The sequence below is a fragment of the Apiospora kogelbergensis genome, assembly GCF_038363985.1.
Source record: "Apiospora kogelbergensis strain CBS 113332 chromosome Unknown utg000005l_segment0_segment0, whole genome shotgun sequence".
Classification (NCBI taxonomy): Eukaryota; Fungi; Ascomycota; class Sordariomycetes; order Amphisphaeriales; family Apiosporaceae; genus Apiospora; species Apiospora kogelbergensis.
This window is the reverse complement of record NW_027117422.1, coordinates 3,202,345-3,222,110: the sequence shown is the minus strand read 5'-3', so window position 1 is coordinate 3,222,110 and position 19,766 is coordinate 3,202,345. Positions and strand designations below refer to the sequence as shown.

General features: G+C 53.5%; 9 protein-coding genes across 9 annotated transcripts; 3 read left to right on the top strand and 6 right to left on the bottom strand.

Moving 5' to 3' along the window:
- Nucleotides 1-125: 125 nt before the first annotated feature.
- On the top strand, nt 126-1,774 carry PG998_007651 (pre-mRNA-splicing factor CWC2; the record flags this gene model as incomplete). The annotated part of the gene is made up of 3 exons (XM_066874467.1): nt 126-158; nt 300-754; nt 880-1,774. The coding sequence occupies 3 exons, from the start codon at nt 126-128 to the stop codon at nt 1,772-1,774; spliced, it is 1,383 nt and encodes a 460-aa protein (XP_066730412.1).
- A 429-nt stretch (nt 1,775-2,203) lies between these two features.
- PG998_007650 (urease accessory protein) lies at nt 2,204-3,255 on the bottom strand (the record flags this gene model as incomplete). The annotated part of the gene is made up of 3 exons (XM_066874466.1): nt 2,204-2,446; nt 2,514-2,986; nt 3,156-3,255. 3 exons carry the CDS (start codon nt 3,253-3,255, stop codon nt 2,204-2,206), a joined length of 816 nt encoding a protein of 271 aa, XP_066730411.1.
- A 321-nt stretch (nt 3,256-3,576) lies between these two features.
- PG998_007649 (spindle pole body formation-associated protein-domain-containing protein) lies at nt 3,577-4,527 on the bottom strand (the record flags this gene model as incomplete). The annotated part of the gene is made up of 1 exon (XM_066874465.1): nt 3,577-4,527. The coding sequence occupies one exon, from the start codon at nt 4,525-4,527 to the stop codon at nt 3,577-3,579; it is 951 nt and encodes a 316-aa protein (XP_066730410.1).
- Nucleotides 4,528-5,296: 769 nt separating this feature from the next.
- On the top strand, nt 5,297-6,163 carry PG998_007648 (uncharacterized protein; the record flags this gene model as incomplete). Its single annotated transcript, XM_066874464.1, has 1 exon — nt 5,297-6,163. The coding sequence occupies one exon, from the start codon at nt 5,297-5,299 to the stop codon at nt 6,161-6,163; it is 867 nt and encodes a 288-aa protein (XP_066730409.1).
- Nucleotides 6,164-6,636: 473 nt separating this feature from the next.
- On the top strand, nt 6,637-7,287 carry PG998_007647 (uncharacterized protein; the record flags this gene model as incomplete). Its single annotated transcript, XM_066874463.1, has 1 exon — nt 6,637-7,287. One exon carries the CDS (start codon nt 6,637-6,639, stop codon nt 7,285-7,287), a length of 651 nt encoding a protein of 216 aa, XP_066730408.1.
- An 85-nt stretch (nt 7,288-7,372) lies between these two features.
- PG998_007646 (uncharacterized protein) lies at nt 7,373-12,436 on the bottom strand (the record flags this gene model as incomplete). The annotated part of the gene is made up of 3 exons (XM_066874462.1): nt 7,373-8,661; nt 8,717-9,704; nt 9,755-12,436. 3 exons carry the CDS (start codon nt 12,434-12,436, stop codon nt 7,373-7,375), a joined length of 4,959 nt encoding a protein of 1,652 aa, XP_066730407.1.
- A 320-nt stretch (nt 12,437-12,756) lies between these two features.
- PG998_007645 (uncharacterized protein) lies at nt 12,757-13,332 on the bottom strand (the record flags this gene model as incomplete). Its single annotated transcript, XM_066874461.1, has 1 exon — nt 12,757-13,332. One exon carries the CDS (start codon nt 13,330-13,332, stop codon nt 12,757-12,759), a length of 576 nt encoding a protein of 191 aa, XP_066730406.1.
- A 461-nt stretch (nt 13,333-13,793) lies between these two features.
- On the bottom strand, nt 13,794-14,468 carry PG998_007644 (uncharacterized protein; the record flags this gene model as incomplete). Its single annotated transcript, XM_066874460.1, has 1 exon — nt 13,794-14,468. One exon carries the CDS (start codon nt 14,466-14,468, stop codon nt 13,794-13,796), a length of 675 nt encoding a protein of 224 aa, XP_066730405.1.
- Nucleotides 14,469-15,516: 1,048 nt separating this feature from the next.
- PG998_007643 (DNA polymerase family B) lies at nt 15,517-18,886 on the bottom strand (the record flags this gene model as incomplete). The annotated part of the gene is made up of 2 exons (XM_066874459.1): nt 15,517-16,258; nt 16,314-18,886. 2 exons carry the CDS (start codon nt 18,884-18,886, stop codon nt 15,517-15,519), a joined length of 3,315 nt encoding a protein of 1,104 aa, XP_066730404.1.
- Between the last annotated feature and the right edge of the window lie 880 nt (nt 18,887-19,766).

The window sequence follows — 19,766 nt, the reverse complement described above, 5'->3', positions numbered from 1 at the left end:
CGGGGTCCAAAGCTGGGGTAATCAGAGCCGCTGCAAGATGTACCGACACCCGATTCTATGCTTGTCCTTATCGATACATGTCTCGACGCGCAAATGCCAGCCCTTGGATTGATTGACTTGACATCATGGCCTCTCGAGAAAGTGCGGCTGATGTCATGGTGAGCGAGAGCGCTTCCATGTTCGGGTCTCTATAGCAGTCACTGAAGCCAAAAGTCGCGGCGGTAATTGATAGTGGAAATCCAAGCCACCAGGGCGCCCCCCAACTTTAGGCTGTCTGATCCACACGGACCATCCAAAAGTGCATCGCAGCCTTTCTATCTTCCATCAGCCTCAGCCTTCACTCTTGTGCATCGTCGACCAACACCATACCAATCACATCATCGCCGCCTGCCGAATCCGAATCGACACATTGCGAGAGGGTGCGACCCAAGATCGATAGCTCTACCATGGCCGAAGACGACACGCAAGCGCTTGTCGCGCAGTCAACCGAGGTGGCCGCGCCCGCGCCCAAGAAAATGAAAAAAATCGTCCGCAAGAAGCGGCCAGCGCGCGCCCAAGTCGATCCAGACTTCATCACGTCCGAGCCGCCGCCCCAGACGGGCACAATCTTCAATATCTGGTACAACAAGTGGTCCGGCGGCGACCGCGAGGACAAGTACCTGTCCAAGACGCCCGCCAAGGGGCGCTGCAACATCGCCCGCGACAGCGGCTACACCCAGGCCGACAAGCACCCGGGCTCACATTTTTGTTTATGGTTCTGTAGAGGCATCTGTCCCAAAGGACAGGACTGCGAATATCTCCACCGACTCCCGGGGGGTTCACGAGTAAGTTGGAGAAAAAGAAGAAGAGAAACTAGAGACGACGACTGACCATGGGTAGTATATTCAACCCGAATGTGGACTGCTTCGGAAGAGACAAGTTCTCGGACTATCGGGACGATATGGGTGGCGTAGGAAGCTTTATGCGCCAGAACCGCACTATCTACTTGGGTAGGATTTTTGTTTCTGACGATATCGAGGAGATCGTTGCTCGCCACGCAGCTGAATGGGGTCCTATCGAGCGGCTTCGAGTCGTAAGTCTTTTGCGCCATTTCCGATTCCTTGCCATATACGGTTATATCCGTGTAAATGCTGACCGACTTTCCAAGTTGAACACCCGAGGCGTGGCCTTTGTCACTTACGTCAACGAAGCCAACGCCCAATTTGCCAAGGAGGCTATGGCCCACCAGTCCCTCGACCACAACGAGGTCCTCAACGTCCGCTGGGCCACGGCCGACCCGAACCCCATGGCGCAGGCGCGTGAGGCGCGGCGCACCGAGGAGCAGGCCGCCGAGGCTATCCGGCGCGCGCTCCCTGCCGAGTTTGTCGCCGAGCTCGAAGGACGCGACCCGGAGGCGCGCAAGCGAAGGAAGATCGAGAGCTCGTACGGGTTAGAAGGGTACGAGGCCCCTGACGACATACATTTCGCCAGAGGCGTGCAGGCGGTGAATCCGATAGGGAGGCGAGGTTTTGAATTAGAAGACGAACAACAGCGGCTTATGCTCGACATGGGCGACGGTCAACAACAGAACGGGGGTTATGGTGATGGCGGAGCCATGGCCGCATTGCCTGCACCCCCTGCGAGGCCGGAGGAGGAAGACGGAATTTTCTCCAGTAGTACGTTGGCCGCATTACAGAGCGCCAAGGTCGCAGAGGTACCGAAGGCAACACCGAAGGCATCAGCTGGTGGTCCACTGGTAGCATACGGAAGCGACGACGACGAAGATGACGAGTAGCGAGGCGCTGTTGTATTATACTGAACAAAACGGCATGCTTAAGACAAGCATATGCATCTTCAAGTCTACATATCCAAGCGGCGAGAAAGTCGTATCATAATTGTTTCTTTCGGCTCGTTCAAGCAGCCCTTTACGAAGGACCTAACCTTCTGATATGAAATGCGCATCTAAATACAAGTATCCTACATAGTGCAAGTTCCTCGTCAATTCCCACCCTTTCATTCGTAGGCCCCTGGTTTATACGCTATATCCGACGCCTATATATGACAAGGTAGATAGGTAGCGAAATAAATAGGAGACTTATTTCAATATAGCATGCCGATACCTACCACTGCTGTGGTGAACGACACCCATATTGCCCCGTACTCAACCCTTAAGATAGTCCACGACACAGTCGCCACATATGCAATTACCATAACAACCCTTTTTTTAGCTGTTGAAGATGCGTGAATACAGCATCTCATGCCGCCCGATCCAGAGATCCATGACGGGGACGCTCTGCCCCGCGTCCTCGGGCGGCGTGACCCACTCGCGGGCCACAAAGGCCGTGATGAGCGCCTGCGTCTCGGGGGAAGCCAGCACCCGCTGCGCTTGGTAGGGGCCGAAGAGGCTTGCGCGCACGGCGGCCGACACGAGGGCCTTGACGTGGCTCAGCAGAAACACGTACGCCGTCTGCGGCAGAGTCAGTCCCAAAAAGGGCGCACACGGCGCCGAAGAGGGGGCCGAGGTGCGCGGACACGGGGGGCGGAAGTTGAGGATCGGATCCTGTCGCTGTCGCTGTCGCTGTCGCTGAAGCAGAAGAAGCGGATGACGAGGGAGACGAAGAAGAGCCAGCGGAACGCAGCAGCGCGCTGAACGGCTTGAGCACCTCCGCCGCGGCTGCCGTAGTGGATGACGCAGAAGAGGCGGGAGAAGACGATGGAGCGGCGGAGGAGGAAACAAAGCTGCGGTCCCAGATGCCCAGCAAAGCCCGTCCTTGGGCAATGCTGGCCCGACGACCCACGGTGCAAATGACGGCCGCGTCGAGCTGATCATCCAGGTCCGCCACAGCTGTGGGGTCCCGGTGGGCGGCGAGGACAAAGGGCAGCGTGGTGGAGGCGTAGGAGGAGAGGGATAGGGGGGAGGAAGTCGGCCGTAAAAGACGGCCGTGACTGTTGGCCTGTCTTGCGAACGGAAGAGCGTTGGTGGGCCAGGTAGGATTCCAAGCCCGAGCTGAAGGCGAAAGAGCCTAGCGGGAGGGCCGAGTCGGAGAGCAGGAGGAGGAAATGATGAGATGAGGTCGGGGGTGATGGGGATCTGGCAAGGGTGTCGTTGTCGTTGTTGTTGCTGTTGCTGCTGTTTGATGCCGCGGATGGCGACGAACGTGATAAGCGCTCTTTACGTTCCTTGGCGGATTGAAGACGGGCTTCTAGATCCGCGATCTCGGCCTCAACTCTAGCTGCGTCTTCATCGGCGCCCTCGTCTCGGATTTGAGGGCTCATGGCTGCAGCTTCATGGTAGCAGAGGCGACTTGTTCGTTATCGGAGTTGGAGCAGGAGGGGATTCCTACAGGGAATTGCATCTTATATACTTCCATGCCCCCATTCAATTGCTGGCTAGCTTCCTGATAAGCATGCATCTCTCCATGATTGCATTTCACCATATCATACGGACTGAACTCTCGCATACGTTTAGTCAATACACTTACATTGTTTTTATTCAAGCAGTTCTCTGGCACAGTTGGCGACAAGTCCTCCGTAGTAGAGTGCCTGGCCGTCTATGACTTTCGTGGTCTCGTTACGAACATTAGCAGCCAAGCCTTCTCAAGCCCCCCGGAGTGCCGCCCTTTCCCGCCGCTTCTGGGCAACTCTTGCTTTTGCCGCCGCGGCGCGCTCGCTCGTCATGGCAGACGTTGTCCTACACGCACGTGTCGAGTCCGATGCGTTTGCCTTGATGATCTCATTCTCTTTGCGGAGGTCCGCGTTCTCCTTCTTCAGCGTCGTGACCTCCCTCGTGAGCCGCGCCACTTCCCTCTCAGCCGTCTGCCGCGCCCTTTCCGCGGCCCGACCCTCCGAGTCCAGGCGCTCTCTGCTATTGGCGCTGGCGCTGGCGCTGGCGCTGGCGGACCTCGTCAGTGACGGCCTTGTCTGCGCCTGTTTGATCTCTTCGTCCTTTAGCCGGACCTGCCGCTCCAGCTCTTTGACCCGTTCCTGTAGCTCTGTGTTCTCGACGTCCTTTTGCTGGGCGTACATGCGCGAGAGGTGCTTGTGTTTGACCAGTTTTGACATCTCCTCCCGCGCATCGTCGTGGTACTTGTTGAACTGCGTCTTCCAATACCGCCCCGATTGGGATTTGGGCTCGTTTAGATCGATTGTGACATCTGCAGGGTCCTCGTCCTCCCAGTCCTCGTCGGACATGTCTTCGTCTCTTGTGGGTGCTGTGGGTTTTGCAGGTTGCGCGGGCTTTGTGGGTGACTGGGCGAGAGCATCGTTCTGTTTCTTCTGGACCTCGTGGCCAAACGAGACTCGCTTCCGGCGTGACGTAGCGGTCCCTGGTGTCATGAGAATGCCGGTGGGCTTCGGGGGTGATTTCGGGGGTGATCTCGGACCGTTGTCCGAAAGTAGACGCGGCGGCCGTGTGATGGTATTTGTGGCAGGCGCTGGGGTGCCAAAGATGGCATGCCGCACAGCGCGGGCGGCAAAGACGGGCGCAGGCGTGTCAGGGACATCGATCTGTGTGGTGTCTACACATGGTTTGTTGGTCAGCAGGCCCATCCGAAACAAAAACAAAACACCATGGCCAGGCGCGTTGTCGGCACTCACCACCGGCATCTTCTGGCTGTCTGGGGGCGTCAGACGCGCCCGTCGCCGTCTGATAGCCCCTCTTGATGGCCCAGCCCAGCATTGGCGCAGGAGTTTGGGCTTTGAGCCAGATAAATAGGTCCTTGGGGTAAGTCGCAAATGCCGGGCGCGTGAAGCCTGGGACTCTGGTCCGGAAGTGCAGAATTGCAATTCGTGAGGAATCATGCATCCAAGTTGGTCTGGTCTTGTCGCGGGTCTGGTGGGACAAACGCGGTCATTCAGCGTTCAATTAAAGTGACCTCAGCGCCGTCAGTGCTGTTTTATTTAACGTCTTTACGTCTTTTACAGGCACACACCCCCTAAAAATAGACTGATCTAGCCAGCTTCACCACCACAACAACATAAAGCCGCCAATGCCAATGCCAATGCCAATGCTTTGTGTTCATCGAGAGGCTCGTCGCCATGGCCAACTCTGTTTTCCAGGCTCATCGCTCGGAACAAAGAATCCGAAAGCAGCTGCACAAGTCTCTGCTTCCTTGTCTAGGCCATGTCATCATCTGCCACATGGGTGGTGAGGACAACATGTGCATCATATACACCTCTTCCACATGAATTGCACGAGATACAAATTACCAGTGAACAGTCTCCCTCTTACTTGTTGATGTGAGATACCGGTCTTGTAAGTCGTTTCTTCGTCGCATGCACCGCGCCGCTTAAGGCAGGCATTCATCGCCACTCGACAATGGCCGAGAACGATCCCGGGGTCGAGTCCGAACCAGACTTTGACTACCATGAGGATGCCATGTTCGCGGAATACCTGCCCCTGCCCGTGATAGACCAAGAGGCGGTGGAGGAGCAGGTTGACGCCGCGCGCGAGGCGGCAGTGGAGCGCCTGGTGCAGTTCGAGCGCGACCAGCGGCTGCGGCGGAGGTTGCAGCGCAATGCTCTCGTCAACCGCTTCAGGCGCATGCGCAGCTCGGCCAACTTCCAATACCAGGTCCGTATGTCGGAAACGTTCCGTGAGGTCCGCGACTACTTCGCACAACGGCACCACTTCCGTTGGCTCAAGACCATGCGCGGCGTACGGCCCAACCGCAGTGCAGGGGGCGCCAACTTGTTCGCCGAACTCGATGTCGAGGGTGGTGGCGGCGCGGCGAACGATGCTGTCGAGAAGCGGCGCATCGTCGTCAAGCACGGGGAGGATCCTGCAAGACTCTGGGACGAGATAGGTTGTCTAGCCCTTCTGGGCGAGCTGGAACATGTGGTCAACGTGGTCAGCCTCGGCGACGAGGACGAGAGGGCAGAGAGTGCCGGGCTAGGACAAGTAGTAGAAGAAGAAGACGACGACTTAGGGATATCAGAGGATAACTGGGAAGTACTTGAAAACACCGAGGCCGAAGACAGTCCTGGATCCGCCGAAAACGAAGACATCCCGCCAGTACCGATGGAAGTCGAGGATTCGCCTCGGCCGCCAGGGGCGCTGCCATCGCGGCCGACGTTGATTCTCGAGTACATGGAGATGGGCGACCTCAACGAATTCCGAAAGAGGATGAAGGCGGCCGGCGTGAACCCCCAACCGGCTTCTCTGGCGGATTCTATTATGCCGTAAGTTGGCATCCATTTCGAGCACGGGTTACTTCTGCTACTGTGAACTGGAAGCCAAACGAGCCCCTGGCTGACAATGAATGACGATACCATTAGTATTGCGCGCCTGCGCCGGCTTGGCCCACTACAACGTAGCTCCGAGGGGACGTGAGTCCGTAGTCCAAGGAAGTAATCCAGGGCCTCTTGCCCATGGATCCCTCGACTTATCACATTTGCTCATTGGGTCGCTCCAACCCGGCGACACCGACCACGACCTCGTGCCAGTGCTCAAGATGTGTAGCTTTGGAGACAGTGAGGACAAGCCAGAACAAGGCAGAGGATACAGGGAGAACCAATTAGCCATTGGCAGAGTAAGCAAAGCGAACCAGGTTGCCCACTACACTTCCCTCCCTTCTCGCGACCCTCAGGCACAGTAACACTCACACGCCTTTACCACGCGCTAAGCCAAGTCACATTTAGATGATACAAACCATCGCAATGCCCTCCAGCGAAGCGGCCGACCAGGAGGAGGACGGCCTGCTGCCTCTGATGTCCAGCAGAGTACCCATCCGCCAGAGTAAGGCAATCGAGACTCACGTCCACGTCGACTTCTGGGGCGCCCCGCACGTCACGTTTGGCCTCAAAGCCCTCGTAGCCACCCTCATGGCCCAACGCACTGAGGACATGTGGACATTGCAGATGCTCCTGAGACGGGTCGCCGCGGTCAACAGTTTATCCGCACAAATGAACTACGGAAACCAAGAGGTTCCCGAGAACGAGACCAACGACGGCATCGCGCGGTTCGTCCAGACCTACATGTTCGATGCGTCCGCTAATCCTCAGCCCTTAACGACGATACCAGCGGCAGATCCTTGGGATAATGACGGCGGCGATGACAACCCTGATGGGTTAGGGCTGGCCAGTATTATGGAGTCCACCTTTGGCAGCTGGTTGAGAACCGGTTGGAACAGGGGGTCGGATGGCCTCGACCTGGCATCTTTCGATATACCCGATCTCCCCATAGACCCATTGCCACCTGGCTTCGTACCACCGGATCCAGTTCGCGAAGTTGAACAAGCACGTCTAGGTATACTGAGGAACAACGTTGTTTATCTCGGCCAGAATCGCAGAAGGCGAGGAAGACGATAGATATGCTCGCTCTGCGAGAATCCACGCTTGCTCATATACAGAGCAGGGGTAATTAATACAACGGGCATAATATGATGGTAAACGGCTAGTTAAGCGCTTGATGATTTGCGGCGACTATCTGACGAAAAGCAGCGCTACCAATGGCATAATGGGGCATGAAAATAACACAACCAACGCTGGGTATAGATATATAATCCAAAACTCTCGGTTCCGTGACATCCACTCGACTACGCGCCCAGGTCGTAGTATATGCCTTTGTGGTCCTGAAGTTGTAGACCCCTGCATCACGGGTTCCATTCTTGGCCTGCCACTCGCTCCTCCAGGTTAGGAGGAGATCATGTATCTCTCTTAGATAGTTGCGTTCCGCCATATTGACCAACTGCTCGGCTTTGCGCCAGCTATCGGCATCGGACAACGACGTCTTCCGGATCAGCTCCAGAACTGCATCCGATGTTTCTACTGCCACAACAGGCCCCTCGAGGCAATTCCAATGTATTCTTGCCATGCAGGCTTGTGCCTGCTCGACAACAGCAAGGCGGTTGAATTTCTTCGATTTCGTGTTGGCCACCAGAACCGCCACTTCCTGCTCTGTATTGACCGGGAATCCTTCTTCAATAATGGCGGTGTTCGAGCTGACGTTCGTTGGGCGTATCGCGCGGCTGCGCTCGCGTTCACGCATTTCGCCTCTCAGCCAGCCCATCAGCTGCGAAGTAGGCATGTCAACATCCGCAACGTCTTTGCGGTCCATAGTCTTGACCTTGAGCAGATCCTGCTTGATGATGATCATCCATGAATACGTCTCGTCCCGGTATTTGTTTTGCAAGTCTTCAGGAGACCGAGAGTCACACGCCAGCTCAGCACTGACGCCGCCTCTAATCAAAGTCCCAACCAACTCAACGCCAGCACTGCGTAGGAGGGCGGGATCAAAACTGGCAACGAGAGCCTCGCACCTTTTAGCGTTGAATATGCCGTGTGCCTCTGCCTCTACCTTCTTCATGAAGGACTTGCTGCTTCCGGCTGGTTTGGGTATTCTTGCAAGCTTTTCCCACGAGAGACTGAACCCGACAGCATGGCGTTGCTCGTTTTTGTTGCCGAGCTTGGGCCGATGTTCTCTGATCAGACTGTCATATCGTCCACCTGCTGCAAAGACGTCTCTAAACTTCTTGTCGTAAACGCACTGAAAAAGGATGCCACCTTGGAAGAAGTCTTCTCGGAAGCTGCTTAGAGGATTGATGTAAATCTTGTTGTGGACCCCTAGACGCTTCGCATAGGATATGACATCCTTCAGGTGAGCAATAGTCGACTGAGCCTTGTCGAACATATTGCTTCCGTCGAATAACGATTTGAGCCTCGTGAAGGCCTTTACGGGGGTATCTAATCGCCGAGGTCAGAAATCAAGTTCCAGTACAAGGCTCTGGTGTTTACATACCTCGAAAGTCAAATTTCTGTAGTTCGTCAATGCTGGTGGCCGACAAGCCCAACGCCCGAAGTTCGGTTCGTATCTTCGGCCATGTCCACGAATGGATGTTCAGCTTGGTCATAGACTCTGCCGCTACCTTCCTCAGGCTAGCATCTACTTCAGAAAAGTCGAATATCAGCTGCAAGAGGTCGGAGTGGCTAACATGAAAACACATTTGGCTCAATGAGGGAAATGCATCGACGATGTCATCCAGCACCATGATTGCCTGTGCCTCCTTGAGGCCAAGGTCAAGCGTGTCTGTAGAGACGAAATCGAAGCATACTTCGCTGTACATCAAGGGCTGGCCGCCCCCGCCCCTTTCCCGGAAGATCTTGTCAAACGCAAAGGACTTGGACACGACAGATGACCCTGTGTGCTTTGCAAGAGTTCTTGCGTGCCCCAACATCAGGTCGTATGGCATCTGCAATACCGTACCGCTACGGTCGAGCATCTCGACTACTGGCTGGGAGTAATGAGAAGATCGAGGGTACAAGGGGTTTCTGGAAGCCTCAAGAGCACCATGGCGGCGGAATATTGATATAAGCTCGTCCTTGACTACTCCCTGGTACAAGAGTTCGAGAGAAGACGGGTTTGGTGTTGACATATCCCATGTGTAGTCCTTGCTCTGCTCAGTGGTGACCGAGAATAGCGTTGAAACAGTTTTCTGATAATGAGGAGACATCGGGTCGGATATCTCTGCCAGGGTACGTTGTATCGTCTCGCTTTCTTCAGCCATGGGTAATTTGCCGCTACGTAATAGCTCAGAACTCGTGGGCCTCTCTTTTGGATTGTGTGTGACAAGAGAGAGGATGACTTCCGTCTGCGTCTTGTCTCCTGGCTTGAAGTCTGCTGGAAGACTGGGCGACCGTCCACGCAAATCGTTCAAAACAGTCCACCTCTCGTGGCCGAGCATTGGCTTGTAGGACATCTCGAAGAAGACAATTCCTAACGCATACATCTTTGCAGATCGTTAGTATTTATAACAGAAAGGCGTGACAGCATGCTTACATCAATTTTCCGAGAATCCTCGATATTGCTACGTTCGAGCTCTGGTGCAAGATAGATGGCTGTTCCCACGTTGCTCATCTCCTTGGAATCCTGCGAGCCGATGAGCCCTTTGTTGCCATTGATGTGACCACTCGTGGCGAGACCGAAATCTCCAATTTTGACGTGGGCAACGCCGTCAGCTCCAAGGCTGATGAAGATATTTTCAGGCTTCAAATCTCGATGTACGAGGTTGTGGAGACTATGGATATGAACGATGCCCTCCACAATCTCACGAAATAGTCGCCAAACCTCTTTTGTGTTCTGATAAAGGCCTTGGGAGATTAGATCTCGAAGTGTTCGTTTCTCGCAGTACTCCATAAGTATATATAAAACGTTTTTGTATGGGGCTTGGTGACTCCGTGTTCGTTTCAACGAGCCGGGCATTTGGTCGTCGTTGGTAGAGTCGTTATCGTCCGAGTCGGAATCGACCTCATCCGAGTCCTCGTCGTCCGACACTTCTGCCTCGTCGTCGTCCTCTCCATCTGTCGTTTCGTCGTCATCGTCGTCATCCGAATCACTATTGGACTCATCAAAGTCGAAACCACCTGCCGCGTTCGTCGAAGACATAAAATCTAAGCCCCCGGTGCTGGTGGCAAACTGGATATCAATGCCATCTGACTCGGCAGTTCCGTCGTCCTGAGTTCGAGGCCCTTCGGTCGACGAGTCGCCGTCGGTTTCGTAGGCATCTATTGGAACCTTTTCAATCCAAGCATCATAATATCGAACGATCGCCGGGTGGCTGAGCCGGGAGAGTGTCATAACCTCTTTGAGCGTGGTGGTCAGAGTACGTGACGCACGCTGTGAAATCTTCTTGATTGCGTATAGTTGCCCATCTATCCTCTTGCGGACTTTCACAACCTCGCCGAATCCACCTTTCCCCAGACGCCCTTCATCGGAGAAGTCGTTGGCAAATCTTGAGAAAGACGGGGCGGCACTGACAGAGTCAAGGCGCTTTCTGGAGAAGCCGGGAGGCATCGCAGCCAACGTCTGGCCTGAAGAGTGAAACCCTATGGTCTCCTCCACGAGTATAGGTGCGTCCGTGGCCAGGAACTCACTCGACCTTAGATCGGCCGCTCGGGGGCGCCGTGATGCATCGGCCTTGAAGAACTTCGATACCAACTCGTGCAGAGAGTTGGATAAAGAGAGCGTTTCCATAAGCATAGCAGGCGCTTCGTACGTCTCGAAGACGTCTAACCCGAATACCATCTGTAGAAAGACGATACCAAAGTCCCAAACGTCAGTTTTGTGGCTCAGAGGCGCCGAACTCCCTGCCACTTCGGGCGGGGACCAGTAGACCGATTTAGCCGAGCTTAGTGAAGATTTGGTACGTGATTTGCTACAGATAGCATGAAGTTCTCGTTGGTAAGATACATCAGCAAGTTTGGGTACATAATTTCGAGAATCTTCCCTGCACAGCAAAATATTTGCTGGATGTATGTCACCATGAACCAGTCCCTGGCTATGCAGATACTCCAGTGCGGACAGCAGGTCCGTCGTCCAAGAACGGACTGTTCCGGGCGGCAGCGGTCCTCTGCGTTCGAGGTCTTCATCGAGAGATCCTCTGTCTGCAAGAGGCATCAAAACGCGGATAATGCGGTCATTCGATCGGCCCTGCTCGTCTTCGTCTCCGTCTTCAGAAACCTGGTCAATACGGAAGTCGATGAGCCGCAAAATGTTGTGATGTGATAGCTTCTTGACGGACCGTAGTTTGCTTTCCAAGGAGGACATCCTCTTCTTGAATTGCACCACATCGCCGGTTCCTGGTTTCAATACGGCCTCCTTCAAAGCAAGGAGTGTGCAGTCAAGGTTGCTCGGTCGAACAGTGTAAACTGTGGCAACCATCCCTCGGCGAGCATCGTATTTTCCTACGACAGTGTTGAAATGCATCTCGTTTCCTGACGAGTCCGTCAATTTGCAAGTTCCGTCAAAGACGACTCGGCTAGCCATGCTCTGTTGCGAATTCTCCGGCAGGAAACTGGGCGTCTTAGGGTGGCTCTTTTGGCGTGACTTCTTTTGGCTTTCCTTCTTTCTCCTCATTTCCTCATCAATCATCTGCTGCATAACCCGTTCCTCTTCCAAGCTGGCCTCTTGCTTCTTGCGGGCATCTTCCTCCTCTTGCTCCTGGGCTTGCCTGGCTAATTCTGCTTCGTGTGCCGCCCTCTCCTCTTCCAGAGAAGGTTGCGTCAAGCCCTGCGCCTTGGCCAGGGCGGCATCCTCGAGATACTCATGTATGCCTAGTGCCAACTCGTGGATCATAGGCTCGCATTGGCCTTGTGCTGCAAGATCCTTGGGCTTCTTCTCAATGAATTTTTGGATCTTGAAAAGGGTAGATTCGCCCAAGTTGGTGTCATCCTTGAGACTCAGCAGTGGCGCCGACTTGGGGTACGTTGCCGTCAAGACCACGCCGAGGGTGACGGTAAAGTCCTGGTTGGAGAGGGCCTTGATGCGAATGTCAAACGACGGCTCGGAGCGTTGCCAAGCAGCATTGGCGGCTTTGTGTTCGATAAAGTCCACGCCATCTTCGTAGATGGCTTTCAGAACCCCGATCTCTTCCTGCTGGGCATCGATATACTGGGATCTGGGCCCGGCTCCGGCCGGTGGGCTAGTGGGGGGGTTTGGTTCTTTGGTTTTCCAGGGAGACATGTTGACTTGACTCGTTCACGATCGTCCTGTACAAAAACGATGGTAGACCACACACAGCACAGCTGCGTGCCTCTTACTGGATCAGCGGCGACAGCATCCTGTGCGTTGCTTCGGTTTGGGGGAATGCGAAAGCGGTTTTTTTTTCCTTCCAGAAAATCCACCGTCCGTAATTCTTGATCTCGGCTGCATCCTTAGACAGTCGCCATGGTGGGGTTCAGCATGCGTGGCGGTCACGGGCGTAATAAGCCGCCGACACCGACCAAAACGACAGGCAATTAATTGGTCTATGTATGTGTATGCGGTATCCACTGCCATTGCCATCATTGCCTATGCTCTCCCTTCTTCCACCCATCCACATCCTCCTCTGCCACCGCAGCCCACGCACTGAGGGGGTCCGCCCAGATGTCCCAACGCCTCATCTTCCATCCTTGCCCGTCCCAGCCGCTCAGAACATACGTGAACTGCTCGTCCCAGCTGCGGCCCGTCTTGACGCTCTCGAACCGGCCCTTGCCCACGACGCAGACCTGGTTCCGCGCCGCGTCCACCACGAAGCCGTCGGGTCCCGGAAAGCTGTCCGCGGCGCTCATGTGCATCTTGAGCGTGTCAGCGAGTACCGTAAAATACTCCTCACAGGCCGCGCCGCCCGTGAAGCTCTCCCCCAGAAACGGCAGCGTTTTCGACGCCCACGCCGGGCCGTGCTCGTGGATGGTGGGTCGAGAGTCGCCGTCTCCGGAAGCATCCGGGATGAAGAACTCGGACAGGAGCTTCGTGGTCGACGGCGGGGAGATGAGAGACTGACAAAAGGCGTGCGCGCGGCTGCGCATAACGGAACTGCGATCTGCAGCTGCCTCCTTGGTGTTGTCCGTGTTGCTCTTCTGAACCGAATGGGAGATCATCTTGAGGTATTCCGTTTTCAAATGGGAGATTAAAGAATATGGATGAAATGGTATGCTAGGTAAGACTACTAGGGGCACTGCTTGATATTTTGTTGGATATGCTCAAGCGCAACAAAAGGTCGCAACAGGCAACTTGCATGTGAATGACATCATCAGGGTTGCCACCGAGCGTCCCTTGCCAACTAACAAAGTACCATAGCCAAACCACGGGCTTCATCCCGGGAAACCCATCAAGATTACTATCGTCGCATCTATGACCTACTCAACATGGTGGCCGGAGACTTATGCCCACCGTGCATGCTCCGCGGAGCGCCGGCTTACGGCCGGAACTGGATCCATGTATCTTGCCGTTCGCAATCGGGACTGCGTCATCTGACGCATGCCATGTTCCGGTATCGTTTCCGTCTTAGCTACTCGACGAACTTATAAGACTGCCAGAAGGGGTTTATGTGTTGATATCCTCAATTCGGACTCAGATTCTTCTCTTCTTTGGCGGCATCGGCCTTCTCTTCCTTCTGTTTCAGCTCATCGAGCAGCTCGGCTTGTCTTGCTAGAAGCGTATCTACGCTGCGAGGGACTGGGCGAGTGATGTTGATGTATGCCTTGCGCTTGATACACAAGACGTCCAGGAACACCCGGCTCACTTTGCCATCTTGCTTGGCCATCATCGTCTTGACCTTCCACTCCATGTGTGCAGTCCGGAGGCGCTGGGCCTGTTGTTCAATAGGTCGCAGGATGGCATCCTGACGCTCACGGTAGAGGCCCTGCATAGGATGGTTGCCCCCCTGGCTCAAGACCGCCTCTTTGGCCTTCAGCTCAACATACCGAAAGTTATTTTCTATTCGAGTATGAGTATCGAGCCGGTCTTGCATCGAAACAAGGCCCTCCCGGCTCCATCTCATGTACACACGCGTCCACTCTTGCCGAAGCTCGGAGCGGATCACCCGACAGGCGGGGCAGAATTCGCTGTCTCGGGGGCGGCGCTGGTCGACGTGTACGTGCACTCGGTAAGTGAAAACATCGCAGGGGGTGCCGGGGCCGTAGCGGAACGATTGGCGGCAGTAGGTCGTCTTCAATACAGTCCCCTCGGGATCCCGGTGGCCGCAACCATAGCCAACGTAATTCTTTATACACATCTTGCGTGGCGGGCGGGTAATAGTCCAGGGAACGAGCGTGGGGGATGCGTCGTCGTCGTAGTCTTCTTTACGGACTGCAACAAACAGGCTACGTGATCTTGGGGAGTTGGGGGTTCTGAATGTTGGATAATTCAGGGGTAGAAAAGAGAGGTAAATCTGGCATAGACGTCGATAAAGACACGCCGGAAGTGGTTCCGGTGGGTGATATGGTGGACCGAAGATGCCTCTAGGCGTAAAGGTACAATAAATATTGACACTGATGCGATTTGTCAATGGGTAGCTAGACTAGCAAATTATCGTCAGTCAACAGCAGTTTGACCTGCGGCTCGACGACTTTTGCCTGCGGCTTGACGACTCACAGTGAACTGACAACAACTAAATTCACAGGGCTGAACAAGGAACGGCTGCTGTGCTGACTTCTATAGACCTGCAACGGCATATCAGAGGGATAAAATGAGTCTAGATATTGAATCACAGTGATAGCTAACATTTATTAATTGTCAATACAGCAAATGCATTCTGCTACACAAGCTCGACTATAAGATCGATCCAAGTTATAGAGTGGTGAAATATATCGTGGCGATACTGGTTTTGGTCTCGCCCTACAAGCCACCCCTGTGAGTCGTAAAGGCAACAATAAAGATGGTATGCTCAAACGAGCAATCAAAGTAGCCAATAAAGGTCTTCATGAACACCAAGTTCAATGAGAATGGCCAACTGTGCGTTGCAGTTCACCATAGGGACACGAAAGGGGGGAGTATGCCTTGCCTAATGCAGCCCCTGTCAAGGTCGGTAGCAAGACTTGAGCTGGAAAGGTTGAAGACACGGCGTGATAATTGCCTTGAAACGATTTGAATATTATACTCGACATCTACAAGTGACTATGTACCGGGACCATTACCATGCCAAATCTACGCTTGATGCATTATTCATCTGAAATAAGACCCCTGGGCCTGGCACACCCCCAAAACTCCGCATCATGCAGCGCTCATCATACATCATGGCCACCCAAGCAGGAACAATGATAGGAGACTCTTGGACGTCATCGTTACCAGATAGCAGCCTGATCAAAATCAAATCTCTTCAGCTCCTTACCCGCATCTTCAAGATCTTTCTTGGCCTTCATGCGCATATAGAAGATCGGACAGTCCTTGCTACTGCAGATGACTTCGTTGTGCATGCTCCCCTGGCAGCGTTGGCATTGAGTCCAAAGTCTGCCAAAGCGGACTTCAAGGTCCGAGACCCGGTTCAGCGTCCTGTCGTATAGCTCACCAACTCGGGAAATGTCGCTTTTGCACACAGCGCCGGCACTCTCCTCTTTCCCCACGAGCGGCTTCTTGCAGGCCATGCAAGTCATTGTCTTCTTGGCAAATTTCATAAGACCGCCGACCGTGGGCGCTGCCACCGAGATAGCACGCGTGTGGTCACCAGTTAACAGAGACTTCGCCTTGGTCTCGCCCAAAATAGGCTCGAAGATACGTGTCAGGGGCTTAGCCAGTTGGTTGTCGAGGTAGTAGCGGGTGTCAATTGGCACGTTGTTCTCCAACACGAAGATGGGATCTTCTGATCGCTCCCAGTTCTTGGAGCCTGCAGCGCCCTTGATCATGACATAAGCCACTCTGTCACCAAGCCCGGGGGCAGACCCTGCATCACGCTTCTTCATGCGCTCGGCCAATTCAACGTGAGCTTGTTTGCCATCGTAGTTCTCTTTGGTCAAACCCTTGGTAATGACAAGCTTGGACATATCGACCTTATTCTGCAAAAGATCAGAGATAGTGTCTTTGACATATCTGTAAAAAGGTTAGCAAAGCAAGTATCAGATTCGCCGAGTTGCGCGCGACTTACTCTTGAGCGCCCTTCACGTCCTCGTCAATCAACATCATACGGAGGACCTTCTCAATGACCGTTTGGACCAGAAGGCAGTTGTCTCGCCGGACTGTTTCAATACCTTTGGTGTCCATTTTGTCAAACTTCTCTGGCTTTGTCCAGTAGAGTCCGGCGTATCGCTTCTTGTTGATGAGTAGGTAAGGGTAGTAGACCTTCTCGAACTCCAGCTTGATTGGCTTCACGAACTTGGCCGAAACGTAGTTGGCAGCTTCTTCTCCAAGCTTCATGGCCTCTGCCAAATCCTTCATACCAAACTTGACCATGACTGAATCAGTGTCACCATAGATGACTTGAGAATCATGAGAATAGCCATTGGCAATGCAGTACTTCTTTTCCACTTCTTCTTTGGTCTTTTCAATCATTTGCCGACCATAACTGGTAGTACTGCTAGCAATCGGAAGACACGGCAGCTTTCCGGTTGTTGCACCAGTCAAACCGTAAACGGAATTTGCGCTGATCTTCAGGGCAAGTTGTCTACCGTTCAACACGGCCTTCTTGAATGGATCAGTCTCAATAGCCAGCTCTTTCTTGGCTTGCTTTCTTGCCGAAAGCAGTTCTTCGAAGATTTGTGCCAGAAGTGACTTTCTTCGTTTTGTGGTTGCAAACAGGTCGCCGTGCGGAGTCACAATGTAATCCTCATCCTTTACGAGATTGAACTTCTCAATGGCGTTCTTGTTCAGCAGAGTCGTATAGCAAAGGTTGTGTGCTTGAATGATACTGGGATACAGAGACGCGAAATCAAGTGTCGCGATGGGCACATCGTAGTAGCCACGGGTTGGCTCAATGACGGTCGCGCCTTCGTACTGCTCGTCAGAAGCTTCTGACTTCAGGTTAGGAATCACCAACTTCTGTTCCAAAGCCTTTCGGAACAGCTGACTCATGAACTTGACCTGTTGACCACGCGAAAGCAGTAGGTTGAATGGGACACCTGTAACTCGGGCCATTTCGGTGTAGTTGGCCAAACAGGAGAGCTTATCCATCAGTCGTTGCGGAAGATACGCGTCCTTCAGACAGTACAATGCCAAACGACGCCTTGACTCGGGGGTACCATTGAAAAGCTCAGTGATCATAGTGTGATGCACATCCTCTTTCTGCTCGCCGAGGAAGTGTGAGCATACTGAGTTCAGAGTGTAACTTCGAAGTTGGTGCTCTCGTTGCATCAATTGCAGCAGATCTAACTGCAGCCGTCCGTTCGTGTTCGTGGTCTTGGTGTCTCGGTTGCCCATTTGCTTGCTAGAGAAGTTCGTTTCCTTTGCGACTGATTTGACACTGGGCAAACGAGTCCAATACTCAAAACCATTGAGCTTCAAATGCTTGGCACGATCCAATAGATAGGGAAAGTCGAAGTTGGAGATGTTGTAGCCAGTGATAAGATCGGGGTCAACTTCGTCGAGAAACTTCTTCCAGGCCATCAGCATGTCTTGCTCCCTGGCGAAGTCGAGAATCTCGGTGGCAACAATAGAACTGGTTTCATCGAGACAAAATACGTTGCGAATGAAGGGCTTGTTTTCTCCGTAGCGAGTGACAACATTGGCGATCTGAATGACTGGATCCATGTTTGCTTCAGGGAAAATACCCTTGCGCCCGGCACATTCGATATCAAACGACAAAATGCGGAGTGGCGCCATCTTAGACCACTCTCCTTTGGCGTCATGTGCTATTAAATTGGTGTAGGAGATCTCGGCTTCAATTTGGGCACTGGATTGCCTGTCACGTTGTGGGACGAGGGAGTACTTCTTGGCCGGGCATTCGATCCATGACATGCCGGGCATTTTGCAATCGACCATGAAACGAAGGACATATTGAAGGTTATCAAAAGTCATGATACCATCACCGGCGGCACCTTTCCACAAGCCCTTCCAATTGGCATCGCCTCTTTCTATTGTGGCTCGTACTCGTGCAATGAATTTGGGGTCCGTGACGGTGATCTTGATATAGGGGCTTTGCGTGTTGCCCTGGAAGCCGTAGATGTTCTCCCTCAGAACCAGCTGACAAGAGTGGATGGTTGGCTGATGCTGAGCTACCTGGGTTTCCAGGAAAGCCTTGAAGCCCGCACAGTCATCGGGACGGAATGAGACAGGGGCAGCAACGTATAGGTAGTGGCGGAAGTCGGTGACATGGAGCATAACCGAATGGCCAGTTTCTGTCACGCCGAAGAGCTTGACGGTAACTCTGCCACCATGCAACGTGCCTTCCTCAGCATCGATCTGTTGGAAGATGAGATTATCCCGACTGGGGTTAAAGTCCCCGAGGGGAGGCCGAGCCCTGCACTGATCCTTCTCAGAGTTGTTCTGCTTCAGATCTGAAATATCCTGGCTGAGCTTCTCGAGGACTTCGGATTCGAAAGCACTCTTCGGTTGGGTTGAACTAAGTTTGCTACCGGGTCCATGCTGTGAGCTGTTCAGCCGCGAGGCGGGGGACGATGTCAGCGGTTCGAGTCGGCGCTTTTTCGACGGCGTTAAGGGAGGGTTTCGGCGAGCGCGAGAGGCTTCACCAATACCACGTTTCTGCGGCAGATTGGCTGTGGCCATTGTGAGGGAGGAGCGGCACTGCTGTGACAAATAATTAGGTAGCAGAATGCAGCATTGGTGTTGAGGCCGGGCGTGGCTGTTTGGGGAACGAGCGGTTGAAGCAGCGAAAAATGTAAGTAGTCGAAGGTGGTAGGATAGATAGACAGTGGGAGTTGGTAGCTCGCGGGTGGTTAAAGAGATCAAACGGGTTCGCGTCAGAAAGCTCCCAACCCGCGTCTTGACGTGACGACAGGGTTGCTTCACGGTGGGGGGCTTTAATTGATAGGACGCGAGACTCGAGTCCTGCTACGCTCACCCCTTTTGGTCCACTGGTTACACACCCAGTGCTTCAATCTTCTAATACCATCGACACGTGATGCAGGTCTACCAAAACTGCCACCTTTTCAAAGCACCCATTTCACCTAGCAAGGTTGGATTCGATACTAGACAATTGAGTCCTACTGTATTATTAGCTGTTGCTTGGCTTCATCTACCTACCAATTACAATACCATCCCGTCTTCATTCAATGAAGCGGCGTCTTGGTGAAACGCAATCATCATATAATATCGGAAAGCCTGCAAGAAGACGGCTATGCCGCTGTCGCAACAGTATGGACTCTTACCTGAGACCAGAGGGAACATTCCAAATCATACTGGCATGTATACTTTCTCTCTTGGCAGACACCATTCACATGGTGGGAACACAACGCACTAGTATTGCTCGTCGCCTTCCATAAAGCTCAAACGCCAGTGCCAATCTCCAGCAGGTAGCACATCGCATTCGTCAAGTCGCAAGAGGGAGCGAATTGGTTTAGGAATTTCTTCTTCTTTTTGATTGCAAGAATCGTCGGCTATTTAGCCATTCTGGCCGAATAAGCTTCAATTTCCAGGTATTCCTTAG